At 43.5% G+C, this 16,499-nt stretch overlaps 1 protein-coding gene across 1 annotated transcript; it reads right to left on the bottom strand.

The window, feature by feature from the left end:
* Positions 1-489: 489 nt before the first annotated feature.
* On the bottom strand, positions 490-3,646 carry SKIDA1 (SKI/DACH domain containing 1). Its single transcript, XM_053573252.1, has 2 exons — positions 3,581-3,646; positions 490-3,480 (listed from the first exon to the last, which is right to left on the bottom strand). Exon 2 carries the CDS (start codon positions 3,368-3,370, stop codon positions 644-646), a length of 2,727 nt encoding a protein of 908 aa, XP_053429227.1. The 5' UTR covers positions 3,371-3,480; positions 3,581-3,646; the 3' UTR covers positions 490-643.
* Positions 3,647-16,499: the final 12,853 nt, after the last annotated feature.

The raw sequence follows: 16,499 nt of genomic DNA, 5'->3' as shown, positions 1-16,499 counted from the left end.
GGCAGCTTTTACCAGCATTCAATCAGGACTCACACCCCAATCTTTCCACTCAAAAAAAAAAAAAAAAAAGTTAAGTGCAACTACTCTTGGAGGAAATGAGGGGAGTCAAAAGAAAAAGATACCCCACAAACAAGAGCTCCAGAAAATACCATTTTGGGCTCACAGAAACTTCTTACTACCTCACTGTGTAACTATGTAACCTAACAAACTTTCACTGAATTAACAGTTACACTTTCAGGTCTGAAATCTAGTGCATAAACTTAATGGCTCATTGTAATATTTATTATTCAACCTTTTGACATTTATTTGTAGCAGTTGAATTGAGGTACCGGGTGCATTATTAGCATCGAAACAGTAAAGTGTTCCAGCTCTACCGTAATAACTGAGTTTTACTTGAGTCTTTAGCCTGAAGTAGTCTGTGGAATGTAAACCAACCCTTCTCCCACCCCGCCCCCACCCTACTCCAAAAAAAAAAAAAAAACTCGCAATGAAAAAAAAAGTAATCCGATTTCTGTCTTCAAAATGCGATAAACCAGGACTCCAAAGGGGGTGTAACACATTAATGGACTTGTACAAACCATCCTGTGCAGTTTACAACAAAAGGAAGGTAATATGGTTCAAGAAAATATCTTCCAAAACATTTTTATGAATTAAATTTCCTGAATTTGTGACTAGGTGGAAGAGGTATTGCAGAACCGCCCAGCTGCCATTTCCATATAGGATGGGCCTTGTGAGGAGGCTGAAAATCCTTAGTGGTGTTTAAGGAATACGCTGGCCACAAATCCCCATCTTTCCCAATAATGAGTGATGGTGGACAAGGAAAATTTGCCATGAAATTAAATGGCCTTTTCACTGCTGATGCTACATTGCTGGCTACCTTTTTGCGTCTGTTTATAACTGTAAAATCATCCAGTGTTCCTTCATGTGTCTCAGTTTTACCTGTAGGACGAGGGCTTCTAGCTGATTTCAAATTTGGTTTGACTGGAGGTGTCTGAAGGACAGGTCGCTTTCCCAGTACTAGTGTCCGATAATTTTTTCTCACCCTGGCGCCAAATTTATATTCCCCATCCTCAGGTTTTGGAGAACCTAAAGTGCATGAAAGGCCCTGACTCTGAGCCAGTGGATTTAAGGAAGGAGTTTCTTTTTCAGGGCATGCAAAACCTTCCCTGGCTGTGGTTAACAAGGCGTCCTCCTCTTTACTTTCAGTCGCACTGTAAAACTCACCCTTTGTATCATTGCACTCGCACTTTAGCTTATTTGTAATAAGGTCAGGTTCATATTCTTCATTAGCACTACTGTCTTCTACTTTGATTTTAATATTGTGCAGGAAGGACAATGTCTTGTCGCCTGGGTCAGTGTAGGGATTCTCGGCTTTAGCTGCTGGTGCTGCTGCATCCACTTCAGGATCAGTTTGCAAAGAGGGCAAATCCGTAGCAAATTCAGGACAATGAAGGATTTTGGAATCATTTTCTGAATTTGCTGCAGCTCCTGAAGAATCATTATTTAAGAACCTCGCAGCTATTGTGTTCTTATCTGCACAGTGTGTCGTAGGAGTTGCTTGTAGGCATTTCCTAGCCTCTCGGAGTATTCTTTGTTGTGGAAATGCATTGTTTGTCTTTGGGCTAGGTGAAGAGGCCCCCTCTGCCAGGCAGTTAATTGTCAGGTCAGTTCTCTTTACAGTACTGGAAATTTCAGAGTGTGGGAATGTAATCTCCGATACCCTATCGTTCCTTATCTCTGTGAAACAACTCCCCAGGCTGGCCGGGCAGTACACCGGAGACGCTTTGGGGGCCCAGCTCTGCAGATTCCACTCCTCTGGTGACTCGGCTTTGACACTGTTCTTGAGGTCGGGAAGTCTGCCGGCATCCTCGAAAGCAGCGGGTTTGGTTGCAGCGGCGGCGGAGGCCAGATGGTACAAGAAGTTGGCCTGCGCCTGCACGTTGGGAGGTTTGCAGAAGCTGGTGCGCCTGAAACGGATGCTCTGCACTGACACTTGGCTGGAGCCGGAGCTGGAGTCCGACTCGGTGGACGAGTCCTCCTCCTCCGAGCTGACTTCACTGGAATCCGAGGCCCCGCTGCCCCCCTCCTCCTCTTCCTCCTCCTCTCCCTCCTCCTCCTCTTCCTCCGAGGACACAGAGTTGCTGGAGCTGGACAAACTGGAGCCAAAATCCGAGTCGTTGGCGGCATGGTCCGAGTAGGAGCTGGACTCGGAGTCGCTGCTACAGCTCTCGGGAAAGCTGCCCAGATGGGGCTGCGGCCGGTGGTGGTGAGGGGGGTGGTGACTCGGCGGCGGCTGCTGGGCCGGGTGGTGGTGGTGGTGGTGGTGGTGATGGTGGTGGTGGTGGTGGTGGTGGGGAGGCGGGCAGAAGCTGTTGACCAGATGAAACCTCTCCAGGCAAGTGGCCCCAGCGGCTGCCGCTGCCGCCGCCGCCGCAGCCGCCGCCGCCGCCGCCGCCGCCGCCGCCTTGGCTTTGTACGACCTGGGCAGCAGCAGCAGGCGCCGGGCGCCGGCGTGGGGCGCCAGCAGGCAGTCCTTGGCGGCCCCGCGCTTGCGCTTGCACCGGTAGCTCAGGCTCGCCGGGCCTCCGGCGCCCGCCGCCGCCTTGGGCTGGGGCCCGGCGGCTGACGCCTGGTAGTAGGCGGCGGCGGCGGCGGCGGCGGCAGCGGCGGCGGCGGCGGCGGCGGCGGCGGCGGCGGCCGGGTGCTTGCTGCACAGCAGGTTCCGAAAATAAGCCGGGTCTGAGTGGAAAGCGACGTAGTTTCCCTGGAGCGGGGCAGTTTCATAGTTTAGAGGGGGTTTGCAGGGCGAACGCACGCTCTCCGGGTAGTGCGAGCCCGGGTATTTGCTAAAAATCTGAGGTAGATGAGCAGCGGGGCGCGCGGTGGCGGCGGCGCCGGGGCGCTGGGACTGTGCGCTGATTGGCGGGGGCCGCGCGGCTCCGCTCAGGCCCCGCCAAAGTTGGTGCCTGTCCTTCCAAAATCCCGGGCGGGGGCTGGCCGCCGCGGCGCGCTCTGGCGGCGGCGCCTTTGTGGCCAGGGCCCGGCCGACCCTCCGGCGCTTGGTCTTGAGGACGCGCTCGGTTTTGCAAGAGGTGTAGAGCGCTTCCACGTCTTCCCGGGAGATGAGAGTGCACTTGGCGGCGTGGAAGGCGATGCTGTTGATTGCCTTGAGTTTCCGCAACTCCTCCAGATCGCAGTGGTGCTTTTTCACTTTCAGATGATCCATGCGCTTGTGCACGGTCGTCCTGGGGATGTTTTTCAGCAGATCCGTGAAGACTTGGGAAAGGGCAAACATTTGCTTTCCCTTAATGATGAGGTAGCCGAGCCTCACGCCATCCACCTCTTCAAAACCTGACTTCAGGTCTCCCATCTCGGGCGCTAAATGATCCCCACCATTTGCAGTAAATATATACGTGACGCATACATACACATGTATGTATGTTAATCCTCCGCCAGATGCTGCGTGTGTCTCAAGGCATCCTGCTAATAAAATAACAAAGACTGTTATTCCCGGCGAAGGGAGTGCCAAACTCTAGGCGAAATTATTGGGGCAAAAAAAACCCCATGAAATTACACTGACTTGATTCTTGCTTTTTTTTTGGTTTTCGTTTTTTTAAAAAAGAGGGAAAAAACCATCCGGTTTCTGATCTGCCAGTGTGGTGGTCTGAGTCCCCGATGCAGATCAGTACCTGGGCCCCTCTATTCCTTCTTTCTCCATTGGAGCACTATGATAATGGAATGTGAAGGGAGAAAGAGAAAAGAAATGCAGCTGCTATTCCCGCCGCTGCTTTAGCTACAAATAAAATGACAGAGTGAAGTGAGCTCGTCCGGAGACACCTTCATCAATTAATTCCCCTAAAGCCAGCGCTGATTGGACACTCCTGACAGGTGATGCAATAAAAATTGATATTCCACCCCTTCCCCCCAAAATCTCCCACTAATTAGCATACCCTTATACTGCCACCTCCCCTCCCAAAGTAAATAATACACTCGGTATATAAATCTTTCCATTAAACTATCGGAGCTCAGAAACAGCCTGACTCACAGACTTCATCAGAAGCAGTGCGTGTATGCTTCAAAAAAGAAAAAAAAAAAAAAAGCACCGTATATTCGCCTTTAAAGAAATATTGCCTATTTTTTCTTTATTTGCATTTTACTGATACAGCTATTATCATTTCAAAGAAAATCATTTAAAAAACATGATCAAGCCAAAATAGATACACCCCACCCCCTTTCCTTTGGAAAATGGAGCTTAAGCGAAAATGTGCAGAATAGCCTAGTATTTCCCTTATAGGAATGAGGAAGGAGAACCGGCTGGGAGCTCCAAAGTTTAACCCGCGCCGTGAACCACCCCAATACACACTTACCTTTGGAATTTCTCTGGATTTTCCTACCCCCCAAAAAAACTGCCTTTTTACAACCAGAAACAAAGTTATTTGACCAAGAAGCAGTTCAAGGTTTCAGCTTCGAAACGCTGTAACAATTCAACTGGATTTAGGTTCTCTGCTGGGGGGTGGGCTGGGGAGGTGGTAGTTTCACGTCAGAACCATAACAAAGCATAGATAAGCCAGAAATGAGTACACTTTTCACAATTAACCGGGCTGGTTTGGAGGCGGGATCGTGCTAGAGTTCCTAGCATAGCCTTTGCCAGAGTCCTGTTCACGACAAGTCAGAATTCCAGGGAGCAGATTCCTTCTTTCTGCAGCAAAGAAAATGTCATTTGCCCAAGGTGCTTCCAGAGGTTTTACGTAATAACGATGAAAAGAAAGTGCTGATGTACAATGCAGGCTATTTCAGTGGTCTATGATGCTTTGCTTGGTAGTGTAGGTGAATCTTCTACAACTCCCAGTTTTTCCATGAAAGCCAAGCATCTGCTCTAACAAAATCACTTTGGATGAATAGCAATGTGGTTTAACCTCTTCTTAGTCAAATTAAGGCATATTTTGGTGTCGTTTTCAAGGATATCCAAAATATTGCCAAATGAGAGCAAGGGTCTTCCTTGTTGCATTACCACGATCCCAAGGCGGTTTGTTGGCTGCGTTGCAAAATTCGGCAAAAATCTTCTTAACTGTTCGATGTTTGCAAATACAACATAAATGCAACCCAGGCATTTATACGTTTCCTTGGATCTCCAAAAATAGACACATCCGCATGATTAAAAGAATAAACGGGTATTTCTGAGCCTGCAAAAGATTGTACAATAATTTCTTTCTTCACATTCAAAAGTTCCAGCTTCCTCTGCTCTGATATGTCTAGCGTGGACAGGTATGGCTCGAACAAGGGGAAAAAAGGATAAAAACAGAGGAATCAGACATACAAAAAGGTAGTTTGCTTGACAAGATGAAATCTCCGCCACGGTTCCCCACCCCCACCCTCACCTCCTTTGCTATTTCCCAGGAATTTTGAAGAGAATTGGGAATTTCAAGAAATGCATCCGGAAATTAAGGAAGTCTATTTAAGAGAGTCTGTAACTCAGGAGGTTGGGATTTGAAAAGTCAGCCCTGGACTACTGTTGCACTCAGCGCAGATGTAATCACCGCTCTTCAACTTAATCAATGTGTGTACAAACCGCGATGTCTAGTTCTTGCCTTTGAAATCTAAGGCTAGCATTTCCATCCAAGAAATCAGAGCTACAGCAAATTACATTTTTGTCCCTTGAATGAGAGAAGGATCATTGAATGGATCTCGTGATATTTCAGGCTTTAAACGTAACCGAGAGGCAGCAATGAACAATGCCTCGTCACAGCTAATACCATCCACCGAGTTGGCTTTCTTTTGCATCTGGATCTATCACACCGCGTTTTTCTCTTTCACTTTCACAGGAGGCAAAATGCACAAGGTTTAAGCAGAAGGCGAAGTTTCCAGGAAAAGCAGATGCTGGTGTTTGTTTTTTAAAGTAGAATGGCCAGAGTCTTTCTATTGCCCACAACAATAATGTCGTTTTAAAATTCCTCCTGATGCACTTATATAGTACTGCCAGCCTTCTCCCTCCCACCCCCCACCCCCGCCCATTCCCCTCCCCCAGCTTTAAGATTTAGACCGAAGAGTCAGCCAAGAAATAGTAAACTCAGAAAAAGCCTTTGAGAAGACAGTACAAAAGGTTGGCTAGAGCGTCCTTTTTCCCCCCAGGTAGTTTTAGTTGTTCTCCATTCTTGTTAAGATTTACACACACACACACGCACACACACACACATTCTATCTCTCTCTCTTAGTCCTTCTGAACATAAGCAACATGATTTAGTGAGCATTTCAAAATTACCTCCTTTTCCTCTCCCTTTCTTTTCACCTTTCAAATACTAGCAAAATGGGTGGCTTTGAAAACTAGTAGCATATTAAGGTTTTTTTTTTTTTAAATAAAGGTATAATCTGTTGGGTCAAACAGAAAAAAGATAAAGGGCAGGGGAAGGAGGAGGTGTGTCTATGTGTACTATTTATGTGAGTGTCTCTGTATATGCTCTCAGACACCTTTATACTTATACATTTTTAATACTCCTATTACACATCTTTCTTCTTGTCTAATACATTCTTTTGTTCCTTTAACTTCCCCATCATTGTGTTAAAGCTCAAGAACTCTTCTCTTGCGTGTGCACATGAGCACACGAACACACACACACAGAATGTGACAGACAGCTTTCTTGTGGCCATCAGCACACGTTGCATATCCGGGGTCTTCTCCAGGCACATTGGGGGTCGATCCCGATAAAAAGATCTAGGAGAGGCCCCTGAGCGCTCACACATGAAAGGCAGGGGACTTTAAGATGGATTTGCATGCACACCAGGGATTTCGATCAATAGCTACCAACATTTATGGCTTAGATTATTAATGCGAAAGCTGGCCAAAAGAATGGGAATGAAAAATTAAAGGTGTCTGTTATCAATTATGCTTAAAGTTATGCAATAATTTACTTACTTTGCCTGGATGTGCAGATCCAGATGTATAAAGTACTATTCTTCAAAAGCCAGGGGATTTCTTTGATAAATTTGTTGGCCATGTCAGCTACCTCTATAAAGATGAACCCAACTCAGATGGATAGTATTCAAATTCTTTTTAAAGAAAAGATGTAAATCAACTTCTATGTTTCTCAAATGCATGTGCAAATGTGGATACACCCGAATTAACATTTTTGTGTATATTCTTCTCTTGGTCCAGGGACTGATTTTGAATTTAGGCATATATATGATATGCAGTGAGTTTGTTAATTAAATATGATTATTTACTCAGTGAGGAATGCATAATCTACATACTATCTTAGGAAGTATTTTAGCTTTGAAAACCAAGCTCCTTGCCAAAGGAATATCCTCTGTAGCAAATACAGATGGAAATATATTCTTAATGTTCACTTCTGCATTTATTGTAAAAAATCAGCACTTTCAGTTCTTAAAGTGATGGGGTATAAAAATATGAACATATTTGTCTTTACTCATTCCATATGAATGTGTTAGATTTACCTTTAGATGCTCTATTTTGATTTATTTTCACTGTATTTTATGTTTAAATACCATTGCAATTCAGTCTGACCTCTTTCCTCTGGAGCGAAGTAATGCACACGGCATTTACAGTCTTTTAAATGGTTAGCTGGGAAATGCAATAGCAATTTGCAGAAGTAGTTTACTAATGGGGAAAGTTCTTTTGAAAACCTGAAGGAAAACCTAAGAGTACTTTTGCATTTCTACACTACAACTGTCATATAATTAAAGTATTGAAGAGCCTTAAAATAATCCTTTGCTTTCCAAGCTCTCACCCATACATACATAATTTAAATGAGGACCCCCCCCCCAACTCTTAACCATATACATTTGTTTTAGTGATTGCTGGGCACATTTTGTTCAAAGTGAATTCAGACAGAAAAGAGTAAGGAACATCACAAAGGATTCAACAATGTCAGTATCCTGGTTAAAAGAATAAAGGAAGCCCCTTGCACTAACTAAAAGTAACCATAATACTTACAACATAAATAAAAATAAAGGCTCATAAGTCTGAATTAGTTGAGGATAGAGGAGGATAAAATCTCAATAGTTCTTTAGCTAAATGTATCTAATAACATTAGATAATAAATGTATCTTCTGTTTTTTTGGAAGGGAAAATGGGAATGGAGGAGGAGAAAATGGCTAAATTGAGAAATTCTTAAATTATAACTTTGTATATTTTCCTTAATATTTTTTCTTTTTGTTTCATCCAAACAAATCAAGGCAAGTCTCCAAAAGGGACCATCCTTCTGTTCGTAGGCATTTAAAAATCCTGTCTTTTAACAGAAGTTTGGGACACAGAGTATATGCCATGTTGTCTACTGACCCATAATCAAAATGCAGTGACCTTCTACCCTTTTTTTGCCCCCTGACCCATCTTGAATTCAATGCAGCCTTTATAAATTTGCAAATCCTTGGAGGTAAAGGGGTTTTGTGAGGCTTTGTTCGGAAAAAGCCCTAAGAGTGTGCTTTCTAAATTAGACAAAAGTAAAGCAACAAACCCTAGTGGATGAGAATTTATACAGGTGAGCAGCAGGCAACTCTTCAGATAATACATATTGCAAGCTAAAAAGCAGATCTAAACATAGGAGACAGGAGGTTATGGATTGTATCAAATTAGTGTGTGGTACAAATTACTTTCATGATGTAAGAAATGGTTAGGCCACAATCTTCCTGTTCTTCTCATCTCAAGGGCTGTGGGGGACCCTAGTGACCAAAGAAGGAATGGGGGGTGGGGGGAGAGAAAGAAAGGAGTGAGACTTGATCTGAATCTGCAGGCACATTCCCTTATCTTTCCTGCTATCAGCCAGTTTAAAGGACACCATAATTATGATGGTGATAAAACAATGCCTGCTTATGTGTGCTGAATAAATAAAGAATGTTTACAGCTCAAGAATCTTTTAATTCCAATTAAATGCTATCAAAGAAAAGCCACTTTTCCTACTGCAACTGCCTTTCCCCCCAATTATCTTGTTTTGTTGCAATATTTTCCTATGAGACACAAGGGCCTTTCACAATTGATCTTGAATGTAGAAGAAAAAAAAATCAGAGAAAGTAGAGTTCAATCTCCATGTATTAAATAATACACAAATATCAAGAGCTACAATTTATTTTGGTTGCCCACGTTTTTGTTTATTTCACACAGGGCCAAATGTGAAGAAACTGAAGTGATGACACTAAGAAACTGAAGTGAAGTCCTGAGGCCTACCTATGGGGTGCTGCAGCCATACTGAAATCCTGAGCACCCATGAGAAGAGAGAGGAAAGACAAGACATGAGGAGCCTGATGGTCTCTGGAATGGGAATCCTCTGGTTCTGTTCCCCTGGCTTCAGCCCAAATCCTTCTAGGATCACTGGAGCCAATCACTGTCTTCTACTGCTGCAGCTACTGGGAACACACAAAAAAGCGGGAGATCAAAAAAATCACAAGCTAGAATTTATGGACACGCAAGTATCAGTTCATATTCACGACATCAGCAAATCACATAATAATCACATTTAAACAAGGTTTAGGTACTAATACCCATCCAGCTGGGCACCAAACACTGACAGTATTACATACTAACCAGAAAATCTGCTTTTTGATTTTGGAATCATAGAGTGAAAATTAAGTCTTTTAACTTTGAAAATTTTACTTTTAGCTTCTGAGGCCAATTTTACACTAATAAATTTCAAGTAAATGCCTCTTTTTAAGCCGTTCTACAACATTTTAATTCAAACATCTATTTCTTACTCTTCTCAGTTGTAGTGATATTTTGTGTTTTAAAAAAACTCATGGCACAACAAACGTTATGGAAAACGCACTCATTCCGTTAAATGCCGATACAAACCTGCCTTTTACTCCATCTGTCTAAGTAGCGCATTGCTAAGTATAAACTTAAAAAAATACTCTCCTTGAAGAAATACCTAATACGTATTGGCAAATACTATTTGGTGATGTGGTGCAAAAATACAACGGTAAAAATTTTCATGGTATTTGCAAGTTTTCTGGAGAGTTGCAGGCCCCTATCCTTTTGAAAGTTTAGAGCTCCAATGCCCTCAATTCTACTGGCAGAATTAGGATGGACTTAGAGGGTCCTAAACGTGACCGATTCACTAAGGCGGGGGGCTACAGCTTGCAGCAACGTGCTCGGCAACTTAATCCTACGCTAAAAGAGGGCAGAGAACGAAAAAGAATGGAATACAAATTCACCCGACATTCGTAGTTACTTTCAAGGTGGATTGTGTATTTTAAGGCTGATGGGAACGTCTGGTTTTTGGAGCAAAAAGAAGAGAAGGTAAGTGTTTGTCCTTGTATCCACCAGTTCATAGAGAAACAATGAAAGAACAAAGGGAACCACTTCTCCTTCTGAACATTTTCTCTATCTCCCTCCGTTTCCAGCCAAAAAGCTCAGAATGGGATTCGTTTTACTCTACCTTAAGTAGTGGTTGCTAGGTTTGTTGAACTAAGAATGAGAAAAAAGTTGAGAGACAGCGTAAATATAGACTAAATAATAATAAAGGCTTGGTGTGGCAACTCTCCACCGCGCCAGTCGAAGCAACTTGCCGCAGAAGTTGTGTTAAATGCACACAGGCAAAGCCCAAGAAATAAGCTTTGCATACTAGATTTCTAATTCAGTTAATTCAAATTTTCTTTCTTGCTGTTCGAAGGGCTTTCTGCCACAAAACGTGTAGGTATTGTCCCTGGGAGGAGAGCGATGTACTATTTAGGTCGAAAAAATGATTTCTATTGCTATATGGAAGAGAATTTTTAAAAAGGAAAGGAGATTCAAGTGTTGATGCTACTGTTTGCTAATACAAGAGATGGCAGCGGTAACGGGAGAGGAGAGGAATTTGGATTTAAATGTATTTGCTTTGGGGTACACTGGTTCTAGGCAAGTCTGCCTTTGTGGGTATGTGTGGCTGAATCAGGGACCTAGCGCCGTCGGCATTATATAAATGGATCCGTGCGGGGGGAGCCCATGTAGCCGTCCAGCACGTGAAATGCGGTCTTTTACTGCCCTCCAAGCGGCGACCAAGCCCCCCTCCACTCCACCCCACCTCAAAATCCGTATATTACCTGCCCTGTTACAGTGACACATGTTTATGTTTATAGTCCTGGTTTGTAGTAGTGTCAAGAGCCGCAGCAATAGGAGGGGGAGGAGAGAAGAGAGGGAGGAGTAAATGCTACCACCCCCACTTGTTGTTAAAGTAAATTTACTGCGTTATTGCAAGCCCTGTACTGGGGGCTGGGAAGAGAGTGGAGGGGAAGGGTTGAATTGGGATGTGTGGTGGCGGCGTAAGGTGGGTGGGGTTAGGAGATCCGCGATGGTGCTGCCCTCGCCAGCAGCCAGGCAAAGCAGCTCGGTCAACAGGGGAGCATGCTGGCGCGGTCGAAATCAAAAAGGTTCCTCCTGCTCGTTGCGTTCACGTGGGGGGCTCTGCGCGCCGGGCTCCAGGGCTCTGACCTCTGACCCCGGCTCCTCTCCGCGCTCTCCCGGTGCCGCGCGGCCACTTTTTACCCAGGATCCCTCGCGCGGGCCGCGCTCGTGCCGAGCTCGAGTCCTTCCTAATCCTCCATTCCCCGCTTTCCATCCCCTCCCCCCGCGCCGCCAGCCCCGGGGGAGGATTCTCCGGCGGGGAACTCCCGCCCCGCCCCCAGCGCGAGAGCCGGGCGGAGGCAGTCGCGGCTGGGCCGGGAGGGGCGCCGAGTGCAGATCCCAGCCTCCCCTGCTGCGCGGGGCCTGCGGGGGAGGGGAGGGCCGGAGAGCCAGGGGGAGGGGATCCAGCGTCCCCAGCGCCCTGCCGAGGCCCGGACCTGTTGACTACTATTGGTCCGCCTTATCCCGCGCCCTCTCCCTGCCGGCGGCAGCCCCAGCACCTTCCGAGCAGGAGTGGGGAGGAAATGGGGATGGCCGTTCTCTTCTCCGCCTCCCTCTAACTTTCTTTTTTCCTTGGGGGTGGGGGGATGAGAAAGCCAAGTCAACTCCACCGCTGCCCTATCCTTCCTCCCAAAGTATCGTCATGCGCCGACCCACCGCCCTTCCAGCCCCCACTATTTAAACCTCCTCCTCTCCGCGGACTAGCTCCCGGGCCCTGAGCCCGCGGGTCCCCCGCCCGGCTCGGCGGCGTCCCCAGCGAATTGTGTTGCTTTTCTGCCCTGGGAGCTCCCTCGTCCTCGTTCCACTTTTTTCACGGTCCCAGGAGGCGTAAGATAAAAACCTCTGATTTGCTGCGTGCTGCCGGACACATTCTGTGCTCTCCTGTCAGAGGGCATTGGATGGAGAGTTTAAAATAACCGTATTTAAAGGAGGAAATAAAGAGGGGATAGGTTTTTTTTTTGTCGGTTTCGACGACATACTTGCGTTGAAAGATTTTTTTTTTTAATGTAGAATAGCTTTAGGGTTAAAGGTTTTCTTGGATTAGCTGTATTTCTTTCTAGATTTGGGGATTCCTGAAGAATCTGTTCTGGAGGGAAATAGCAAATCAACGTTAAGATAGAGCAAGACTTCTCGGCCACTTTTGGAAAAAACGGGGGAAACTAAAAATACGTTCACAAAATAGCAGGAAGGAGGCCGCGGGGAAAGCAAGAGTGGCGCGAGGAAGCGCTAGAGGTCGGAGTCGGGGCAGGACAGCCGGCCAGGCCGGGAGGGGGAAGCAGGCGCGCGGGCGGCGGGGAGAGCACTGGGTTGGATCGCAGGAGGAAGGCGCCGCAGGCCGGGCTAGCGCGAAGACTCGGCCGTGGAGGGCCGGGTGGGCGGGGGCGGGCGCGGCGGAGGAAGCGGGACCCGGCGCCTCGCGCCCGGTCGCCCCCATTGTTCGTCCCCGGCGCTGCTGCTCGTCGAGCGAGTCGTGACCCAGGGAGGGGCTTTGCGGATCGACCGGGTCCCTGCCCGCGCTGCCCCGAACTCCGGAGCTCCGGCCGAGTGGGCTCCGCACGGCAAGTTTTAAGATCTGACTCTGCCAGTGAGGGCTTCCCAGCTAAAGACCTCGTAGAAAGCAGCCTTTACAACTTGCCGCGAAATTGAAGGAAGCTGGGCGAGCCTGCAGCTCACGCACTAAAAGAAAAGGGAAAGCAGCATATATATGTTTATAAAGTGATAACTAGATAAAAGACAAATTGGGGCAATTTTTATTCTTGATCTGGAAAGTTAGAGCAGACTCTTGAAATCTCTCCAAACGTGTGGATTTGAAAATGAATGTCAAGATTTAAAGCAGTTCGGAAAAGCATGTTGCACTGTCCCAATTTGTTATTTGTAGTCAGCTCTTTGTACACAAGAAGTCTAGTTTCCAAAGGAAGGGCTGAGCTAGTCCTAACAAAAAACAGGCTTGCTTTCTTAACGTGAAATGCATTTTCATAATAACAGTGAATTTCAAAAGGAAAAAACGTTTCATTTGCTTTCAAACCACGTTTTGGAAACAAATTTTTGCAGCCCATCTTCGAAACTCTGCCCTTTTCCTTTGTGATGCATGTGGGGGAAAAATATTCCTGGCAAACATCACAGTTTTTAAAAAATGAAGATTTCCAACAAGTGCTTGCGAGTCTTGTAGACAAGACCAAAGTCATCGTGTGTAAAAAGCTCGTGAAGAAGTAATTTCAATCCTGTGGGCCAAACCTTACTAGATCAAGAGAGTAATTTCAACTTAGATTTACAATAGACTTTGCGGAAATTCCTTCTAAAATACTCGTTACTAGTCTGTGTATTATGCAGCACTGTTTCCCAAGGTGGATTTTAAAAAACCAATTAGAATTGATCTGTAATGGAATATTATATTTACACGTCATCATGAAAACATCATTTGACAAGAGTTTTGAATTACAAGAAAGAAGTTAACAGATGATTTTCATAAATAGCATCTGTTTGAAAAGACCCCTTAAGAATCAGTTAAAGGGTAGTGATGGTGATTTTGCATTTGCAATACTATAGAAGTTGTTTGCATTTTAACTCTTTCATTTTGCGGGTCTTCTTTCTAAACTTGCATTTCCTCATGGTAATCATTTAGTTATTTTAAAGTATAGGGAGAAATTCTTGTGTAAGAAATAATTTGAGGCATACCTATAGAAAAGTTGGAACAGAAAAAACATCGGTGTTGAAAATTGAGAATTTTCAATCTATTCATTCGTTCCACACTCATCATCCTACAGTTCCCACCCATCAATTTACATTTTTTATTTATAAGTCTTTGGATATTTAGAATAGTGTTACAAGTTCATCTGTTGTATAGTTGCTAGTAGAGGGTGAATCTTTTTACATCTCTTACTGTTTCTGGTATTTTTGTTTCATTTAAACTAAAAAAAAATCTGTTAGAAGTCATGATATACTTGTGAGAAAAACAAATGGGCGGAAAAAAGGGCATGAATGGGGGTGGGGATGGCGAGGGACGTGTAGTATTCCTGATTAGTCTTTGTGATACCTTTCTTTAATTTTATGTCATATTTTCCACTTCTGCTTGCACCAGCAATCATTGCTTTTTTAATTGGGGTGAAGTGCTATCATAAAAATTACCTACATTCTGGCTCTCAAGAGCTACAGTAAAGTAAGACTCACAAAAAGTGATCCGAGGTTTGTGGGTTTAATTCGCCAGGAATGTTAAGCTTCGTAAGATTCACCCTATGGGGTCATGTTAGTCCTTGGCACTGTTACTGTACAATTCCAAGAGGTAAATATACACATTATAGATTTGAAAAATCTAAGATGTACTAGACACACAATTTATTAATTGAAGGAATAAAAAAATGAATTTGTCAACCTCATTCTTTCTGGGATACAATGCACTTAATTAACATATTCTTGGACTTGTTTCTGGAATTGGTAAGCAGTGGCCCCTTTGGGAGAGGAAAATGTTTAAATCTTTAAAAGTGACCTTTTTCGGTCCTAATAGTATTTAGTAATTCAGGCTAATTTCTTCTTTTATTTTAGTCCAAGATATGTGTCATTTCTTTAAAGGTTTTCTTCCATTTCAAAAACTGATTTTCCTCTTTTCCATGTCCAGAATCTTTTCACTTAATCTTATTGTATCTCATAAATAGACACCTAAATATGTCACCTTAATCACACTTTAATTGTAAGAGAGATGCAAATTTTCAGTGTCAGTGAAAAATGAGAACAGGCCTTACACTACTATTCCTATACTATATTGATGATATCCAAAAAGGCAAAGCATAACGCCCTTAAGTACTTTGGCATCACGGAACAAAATGAATAACTCTGAAACATTATGAGGTTTACATAACACCTAGAAGACCTAAAGTCATCCTAGAAGTAGTATTTTTCTATTGGTAATTACATGGTTTTTTACCTTAAAAATGTAAATACAGCCAATTAATAATCAATTTTTATAGTAAAAGGAATAGCTCTGAAGCCAATCACAAGATTCACCAAACTAAACCCTTTAATGTAAACATTAGACCTTGATTCTTAAAAAGATTTTTAATTTGGATTACATTCAATTTAAATTTCAGAATTATCTAACTAAACTTTCAAAAAGCCAAGTATATCTAACAATAATATTAATTATGATTGATTTTTAGTTAGACCCTATTTTGTAATAAAATGGCGACTTTTATTACAGGTGGTTAACATTTGAGGGGTATTTAAATATAGACAATTCTAAACTACCTAGTAAAAACTCTTCACCTATATTAATTTTAGCAATTAAAAATCTTTAAAGAAACGAATACATCTGAAAATTTCTGTTAATTATTGCTTAGAAATTTAGTTAAAGTATACTTAAAAATAAAGTCTTGATTTACTCTGAAGAATAAAGTTCTGACTGCAATTAGCTTTTGTATACCAACACAGTGCATTAAACAAACATTTACTGTGGACCTACTATGTGCAAGACACTTGCTAGGTGCTACGGTGAGTTTAAAAAAAAGCACTTAGAGCACTTAGTAAGGTTAACATGTTTTATTAAATGAAATTTTTCAAAAGTCATTAACAGAATCTCAACCCAAAACATAACTGAAAAGAATACTTTCATATGGGGTGGCGCCTGTGGCTCAAGGAGTAGGGCGCTGGTCCCATATGCCAGAGGTGGAGGGTTCAAACCCAGCCCCGGCCAAGAACCAAAAAAAAAAAAGAATACTTTCATATGATATTTTGAATAGTACTCCATGATATAGTTGTGAGGCTTTGCCTCTATAAAGGCAAAATACTCACTATGGTCAGATAAATAAATAACAAAACTAGTTTCAGAAATAGGACAGGTATATTTTAATCATACTAGCCTAAATATATGGCACATAATAAACTTTTCACATAAAAGGTTAACTCTTGGACACCAAAAAGCAAAACAAAATTTTATTCATTAGTTTCTTCATGTAAAAGAGAGAGGATATATCTGAAAGTCTGTTCAGATCATAAGAAATTGCCTTTTCAAGTTTTCCAAATAATTTATTTAGAAACAAGATTATGGTTTCCAATGAAGGTTAGTAGATCTATGAATTCTAATTGCTTTTTTGTTTAAAAAACTTAGTATTAGAGCCAATATAGAATTTTTAACAGCTTGTGCAAGGGAGGAATCTGAGTTAAGCAAAGTGTATCCACCCAG

This window comes from Nycticebus coucang, chromosome 20 (genome assembly GCF_027406575.1).
Source record: "Nycticebus coucang isolate mNycCou1 chromosome 20, mNycCou1.pri, whole genome shotgun sequence".
Taxonomy (NCBI): domain Eukaryota; kingdom Metazoa; phylum Chordata; class Mammalia; order Primates; family Lorisidae; genus Nycticebus; species Nycticebus coucang.
This window is presented reverse-complemented; position numbering and strand designations above follow the sequence as displayed.